Source organism: Chinchilla lanigera, unplaced genomic scaffold (genome assembly GCF_000276665.1).
Source record: "Chinchilla lanigera isolate Chin_1 unplaced genomic scaffold, ChiLan1.0 scaffold00083, whole genome shotgun sequence".
NCBI lineage: Eukaryota > Metazoa > Chordata > Mammalia > Rodentia > Chinchillidae > Chinchilla > Chinchilla lanigera.
The window spans coordinates 8,724,857-8,731,748 of record NW_004955484.1 but is presented as its reverse complement, the minus strand read 5'-3'; the positions used below and the strand labels follow the sequence as shown (position 1 = coordinate 8,731,748).

At 53.8% G+C, this 6,892-nt stretch overlaps 1 protein-coding gene across 8 annotated transcripts in view; it reads right to left on the bottom strand.

The window, feature by feature from the left end:
• Positions 1-2,265: 2,265 nt before the first annotated feature.
• Positions 2,266-6,892, bottom strand: part of LOC102015637 (dipeptidase 2) — a 14,447-nt gene continuing 9,820 nt past the window's right edge. For 7 of the 8 annotated variants that reach the window (XM_005403597.1, XM_013503881.1, XM_005403599.2 and 4 more), the window contains 10 exons: positions 6,343-6,681; positions 5,947-6,073; positions 5,512-5,641; positions 5,286-5,427; positions 4,911-4,980; positions 4,624-4,800; positions 4,202-4,286; positions 3,544-3,619; positions 2,709-2,844; positions 2,266-2,614 (listed from right to left, as the gene is read on the bottom strand). In XM_005403597.1, coding sequence (XP_005403654.1) covers positions 2,369-2,614; positions 2,709-2,844; positions 3,544-3,619; positions 4,202-4,286; positions 4,624-4,800; positions 4,911-4,980; positions 5,286-5,427; positions 5,512-5,641; positions 5,947-6,073; positions 6,343-6,635 — 1,482 coding nt within the window. In that variant the 5' untranslated portion in view covers positions 6,636-6,681 and the 3' untranslated portion in view covers positions 2,266-2,368. The remainder of the gene's footprint in view (positions 2,615-2,708; positions 2,845-3,543; positions 3,620-4,201; positions 4,287-4,623; positions 4,801-4,910; positions 4,981-5,285; positions 5,428-5,511; positions 5,642-5,946; positions 6,074-6,342; positions 6,682-6,892) is intronic. The other variant, XM_013503880.1, reaches the window with a different exon arrangement.

Genomic DNA, 6,892 nt, shown 5'->3' with positions numbered 1-6,892 from the left:
TAGAACTTGCAATCCTCCTGCCTCAGCCTCCCAGAGTGCTAGGATTATAGGTGAACATGACCACACCCAGCTATTTTCCCTTTTTTGTCTGTTTGAGACAGGGTTTCACTCTGCAGTTCAAGCTGGCCTTGAATTTACTTGTAGCCCAGGCTGACCTCGAGCTCCCAGCATCCTCCTGCCTCAGGATCCTGAGCACTGAGATTATAAGTTTGCACCACTGTGCCCAGCTTATTTCCCTTTTTTTTTTTTTTTTTTTTTGAAACAGGGTCTGGCTATGTAGTTCAGACTGGCCTCAAATTCACAGTGATCTTTCTGCCTCCGCCTTCCAAGTGCTGGGATTACAAGCGTGTGCCACCATGCCTGGTCCTTTCCTTCATTTTTTTTTTTTTTTTTTGGTACCAGGAATTGAACTCAGGACCTTGTGCTTGTCAAGCAAGGCACTGTGGTCCTGAGCTATATCCCTAGCCCTCCTTCCCTTCATTTCTGAAGCCTGTTTTTTCACACAGAATTCAACATTGGTAATTACATTCATTCATTTGACTAAAGATACTTTACTGTGTGTGGGCTTCCATTATTTCTCTTTTTTCCCCCCATTATTTCTGTTGATGGTTCAGCTATTGTTTTTATTTTTGCTCCTCAAATTGTGATTTTTTTTTTTGTCTTTTTGAGGCAGAGTTTCACTATGAAGTTCAGGCTGGTCTTTAACTCACTTGGTGCCACAGGCTGGCCTTGAACTCAGAGAGTTCCTCCTGCCTCAGCCTCCTGAGTGCTGGGATTACAGGTGTGCGCCCCCACACCCAGCTATTGATTTTTTTTTAAAGTCTTCTTATAAGATAATCTTTGGCTCCTCAAAAATCTGACTCTGAAGAGCAGAGTTTGGGGTAATTATGAATAGTGCTGCTATAAATTATTTCATATGCCTTTTAGGGAATGTATGTGTGCATTCCTGTTGGATATATACCCAAGGTGAAATTGCTCAGTCACAAGGCTTGCAGAGACTATTAATATTAACCATTGTCCTTCTCCCTCTGGCCAGACTGTCATCTCCATGGAGGAGCCCCAGGTAATCATGACTATAGAGGAAAAAGAAAACAGCCTGTTGCTAGACACAGGTGCAAGTCTCTCGGTCCTTCTTTTCAATCCTGGCCTTCCTTTTACCCATCACACCTCAGTGAAAGGAGTCACTGGTGAGGAGGTAATCTGCTATCTTTCACAACCCTTAGGCTATAACTACTTGTTAGATCTTTGTTGTGTATCTCTGTCTTCCTGAGAAACCACTTTGAAGATACCACCGTGTATTACAGCAGCCATTGATATTTTCCTACTAATCTGTCAATAACTCTGTAATGTTTGTATTGTTCCTATGCTATTTTGTAAATGGATGTCTGTTTATTACTATGTGTTTCCTACAACAACCATTGAGAATAGTCAATGATTATTCAATTGGTCACTCATGTATAGCTCTATTTATTTTCTTTAGAAACCACTTTGAAGATACCAAAGTATAATACAACAACCATCGATAATAACCTATCACGTTTGTCTGTAGCTCACTATTATTTGTCTATTTGTTTTCCTGAGAAACTATCTTGTAGATAACAATATGTAAAACAATAACCATTGATAATTTCCTACCACTTTGTCTGTAATTCGGTAAGCCCCCCTATTACTGTTATCCTTCTTTTATGCTTTAAAATAAAAAAATTAACCATTATTTTTATTAGCCATTATCTATTAGCCTTACATGTTATTTACTATAAACTGTCATTATCAGCATTAGCCTTTACTATTAGTTATTATTATTGTAATTGCTACCAGTTACCAATAAGGGCTTGGGGCTAGGATGGGGCGGATTCCTGAGGAACTGGAGAGGAAGTCTCTGAGGAGTGGGGCTTCCCCTGGCCAGGACAGTCCAGCCACTGGAGGCCCATGGCCTGTTATGTGGCCTGCTGTCCTGGGCTCTGTCCCAAGAGGAATGAAGGCCATTCATGCTGCAGACAGGCTCCCTGGGACAGCCCCAGGTAGTGGTCAGTGGCTCAGCACGGGACCGAGATGAGTCACTCAAGGTGCTCCCAGGCAGGGCTGCTCCTCCTACAGCCAGGTCACCCACTGTCTTCATCCAGCACCGTGCCCAGCCTCTGGGGTTGCCTCAGGCTGCTGCCAACAGGCCTTCCTGAACAACTGGTGGCTGAAATGCCAGGTCCCCCACTGGCTACACCAGACTGCACCACCAGACTACACCATAGAGAAAGACAGTCGCCCTCCTTCCATGTCCAAACATTTATTTCCAGGAAATGTTTGCATCTGCACGAGGAGGGACCTGCATGGGGTGTGCAGGGTTGCCAAAGTGACATCTGTCAGGGCTGAGTCACCAGAACCACAGAATAAGAACTGGGGATATGGTAGCCACTGTGAGGCCTGCGACCAGGCTGGGGGAAGATTTTGAGAACGACCCCCTGTGAGATGACAGGGGTGCTGGATGTGACGGGATCTTGGTTGGAGCCAGTCGTCGTCTCTGGTGCTGATGTGGGTGGATGCGGTGGCAGCCCCTGTCCAGCTGTTCCTCTGGGAGCACGTCTTCCAGTGGGCTTTGCCACTTGTTCTCCTCCCGAACCTAGAAGTGGCATTTGGTGGTCAGCAGCTCATGTGGAGCCCCGAGACACCCCTGCTCAGACCCCTGCACCACTCTCTTGCCCAGCCCAGCGTACCTGCTCCACTCGCCTGAAGACCCGCAGCAGGTTTCCTCGAAGGACACCTCGAAGCTCTTCCTCACTCCAGCCCCGACTCAGCAGCTCCTCTATCAGCATGGGGTACGTGGACACGTCCTCTAGCCCCTGAGGGAACCTGTGTGGCCACCAGCAGGTGGTTCTCTGAGTTGGCACCCTGATCCCAACTCAGAACCTCAGCCCTGTGTGTCCTAGTACATTACCCCAGGCCTGGTCAGAGGTGCACACTAGAGACCTGGAGACAGCAAGAGATTCGCCTCTGCTCTGCAGCCTTCAGAGGTGGCCCCCGAACCTCCTCGGATATTTGCCAAACGTCACTGAACTGCACTTTTTTTCTTTTTTTTTTTTTTGAGACAGGGTCTCCCTATGCAGTTCAGGCTGGCCTTGAACTCAAGGTGATCCTCCTGCCTCAGCCTCCTGACTGCTGAGATTACAGGAGTGTGCCACTACATCTAGCACTGAACTGCACTTTTAAGATCTGTACCTCGCTCTGAATGCACATTCCCTCCATCTTTAGAACTAGGCAGAGAAGATGGTCAGGCTACACCAGGCCTTGCCAACAGTCTGCTTGGAGGAAGTGGGTCTTCTGGGGCTGAGGTGGGGGCATGGACTGGGCAGATGAGTTATCTTGTGGCTTGGCCAAATATGGTGCCTCAGATCAGGGATACTGGGCTGAAGGCACACAGGAGATTCCAGGAAATAGACCCTGGGAGGGGGAGATGCTGAGTGGGTAAGGCCTAAAGGCCATGAGAACCATGGTGGGATGGGTGGTGACTGTTTTCAGGCAGCTCCAGATAAGCCACGAGGCAGTACTCACTCGCTGGTACCATCATAATCTCCGCCAATCCCGATGAATTCGGACCCGATCACTGCCTTGATGTGGTCGAAGTGATCTGTGGAGGACAGTAGTGTGGGGCTTCTGGGGCAGGGGTGCCCTGGATCTGGTCTCTGCTTGTACTTTGCATGCCAGTTCCTTCAGGACCTGTGTCCTATGTGGCCACCTGAAGTCCCTGAGGTTTGTCTTTAACTGATCCCCACTGGCTCTGGACTGGACCTCCAGTTTAGAGTGAGCCCATTTGGAAGGACAGCCACTGGGGCCATTTCCTCTCCAGATTCACCCTGCCTCAGTCCCCTTGGGAAGCCGGTGGGGCTCTTTCATGGCTGGGGAAGATGAAAGAGGGACAAAGAGTACAGTGACAGAGACTCCAGAGATCTACGGCGGAGGCAGGTAGCCCCTCAGGGGCACAGGGCTAGCATTGCGATCTGTGTCTGGCTCCCTTCCCTATGCCCATCAGATGCACAGCAGCGTGGACTCTATAGCCGTGCATAATAATGTAACAACATCAAGCAGCTGGGAACTGTCCATCATGGGATTTGTGGTCAGACCACCGGAGCTGTGCTGAGACCTCCCTCCCCCAGGCTTCAGGTCCAAATCAGAGCTGTTTAGTGAGTTGGAAGGCTTGGGGCAGGCTCACCTGCTACAGTGGACACATTGGCTAACAGGTTGCACTGCAGCACCCCTACAGACAAGGACACCATCACAACGCCGCCGTTCTTCTCCTGCAGGAAAAGTCAAATGAATGCTCATCTTGGCTCCCCGAACAACTGCGAGCCTGTCCACCCCCAGGGCCCGTGAGAGGAAGGTGTTCAGCCCTGATTTGCGCAGGCAGGAGACACTTCACTTCTCTGAGTTTGTGTGACAGGGGAGTCTCAGAATGGGCTTGGGTACAGGTGTCTTGGCTTTGGGTTTGAGGGGTAGAAAGTATTTCCCATCTAGAACTGCCTCCCCCATACCCACTGGGTTCAACAGTTCAAAGGCGGTGCACTGTGGGCTTGCAGGGCAGAAGCTCAGGTGTGAAACTCTTGCTTTAGGTTCCATGACTGGGCAGTTTCTCACCAGAAGCTGCAGGATGTCATCAGGAACATTCCGAGTGTTGTTGCATACACCCCGGGCAGCCGAGTGGGAGAAGATCACGGGTGCCTGTGACACTTCCAAGGCCCGCCGTGCCGCAGCATCAGAGACATGAGACAAGTCTACCATCATGCCCAGGCGATTCATTTCTGTCACCACCTTCTGCAGGGACAGTTAGGGAGAAGAGTGACAGGGATGCATTTGCACACTTCTGCAGGGACAGGTAGAGCATGAGCATTTTTGTGGGGTGGAGTGTGAAGCGGGGTCCTTACCTCCCCAAAACTGGTCAGCCCACTGACGTTGTTGTAGAAAGGATGTGTGCCCTTAGCTGAGCTCTCTGCCCTGCAGAATGGCCAGGAAGCTTGATGGTCAGTTCTGGCTGGTGGCCTTGCCTTGGCCACAAGGGCCTAGAGGTCCTATCAAGCCCTCCCTGCAGCCCACAGGGCAAAAGCAAAGTGAGCTGTGCCTCACAGAGGGAGGGCACTGCTGGGATCCGGTGTTGCCCTGTGAACTCCAGAATACCAGCCTTCCCATTCCAGGGTCAGTGCCAGATCCTAGAGTTAGAGCTTCTCTGGGCTTGTGGTGTGACCTTGGACAGATCCCTGCCCTGGTGGGGGGGGGGATCCACACCATCTGGACTTGCTCACCAGGGGGTGTTGCAGGTGTGGGTGAGTGTGAGGTAGCGCACTCCCAGCACATAGAAGGTTCGCAGAACGGAGAGGCTACTGTCCAGCGAGTGGCCACCCTCCACGCCAATGAGGCAGGCCAATTTCTGGGTGCTGTTCAGAGCTGGGGACAAGGAGGTTAGGTGATTACTTTCAGGAGCCAGAGTAGCTCAATCAAGTCCCTAACACCTCTCATCAATCCACTTACCTTCTGCTGAGGTCACCAGCTCCAGCTCAGAGTAGGAGGCACACATGCGGTGGATGAGGTCGATCTGCTCCAGGGTGAGGCGCACGGCATCCCGGCTCTGGGTCTGGCATGGGACGTAGGCCGACCAGAACTGGGGGGAAAGTCAGAACTGGGGGGAAACTGGCCTGGCAGAGGCTGCTTTGGAACTTCTGGGGCCTCCACAGCTGCCGCAGCCCCCAGAGGGCCTGGGGGCCGCGTGGCATGCGTTGCTTGTTCTGCAGTACTGTTCTGCGCCCCCCGAGCCAGCTCACAGCAGCCCTTGCTGCTCCAGCATCTTTCGGGGGCATTTTTATGGTAGGTGAGTCCCCTGTGGTTAACATGGGATCCCTAGGCCCCTTTTCCTTCCCAACATCCCTCAACAGCTGTGCTGTGACACCCTGCGTGTCCCTGAAGTACCTGAGCACCCACCAGGCCATCTCTAAGCCTGTCCAGGCTGGTGTGGCCATGGCTGAAATTGCGCAGGTTGACATTCTGTAGTGAATCCTGGTAAAACTGCCTCAGGACCAGGGGCAGGTCGTTGTGGCTGGAAGGATGTCAAGGCAGGGTTAAGGTCAAGGACAAACGAGTGGGCCTGTTAGGCTTCCAGGTCAGGCAGGACATATCCCTGCCCACCCGCCCCTGGACTATACTGAGATCCCCCGAGGCCTGGGCTGGGAGGGCTCGCACCAGCGAGGCGGCGCTGCAGCGGGGAAAGGTTGCTGCGAAGGAGCCCGCGTGCACGCCCCGCTGGGAGCCCCCTGCTGCCCGGAGACGCGCTCCACCCTCTTCGGTCCCCACGAGGCACCTACGCACCCGTCCACCAGCGGGAAGCCCCGCATCAGGGCCCGCGCGCGCTCTCGCAGCCCCGGGCCCCTGGGGGTGACCGGGGTGGTGTCAGAGCCAGGGGTGTCCGGTGTGGTCCCGGGGCTGGGGGCGCCCGGGGTGGTCTCAGAGCCAGGGGTGTCCGGTGTGGTCCCGGGGCTGGGGGCGCCCGGTGTGGCTTGGGTGCAGGTTGCCGGCTGTAGCAGCAGCGCTAGCAGGAACAGCCAACACAGCGGAGGCCGCCGGCGGAGCGCGCGGGCAGCGCCGAGGCCCGTGGGCTCCATGCCGTGCCGTGCCGAGTCGGAGAGCAGGGGTGACGGTCGTGAGAGCCTGAGAGGGGCAGAAGGCGGCAGTGGAGTCCCAACCCTCGATTCAAGCCACTCGGCGCAGGCCTGAGGAGAGGGTGACGGTATAGGGCCCCGTGAAGGCCCCAGGAGTGTCGCACAGTCACGCAACCGTCGCCAGGGGGCGCCATGGCCTTCCAGCCACTCCTCCCAAAGGGCGCCCCCTGCAGGCTGGGCGGGCTCCGTTCGCCTCTCCC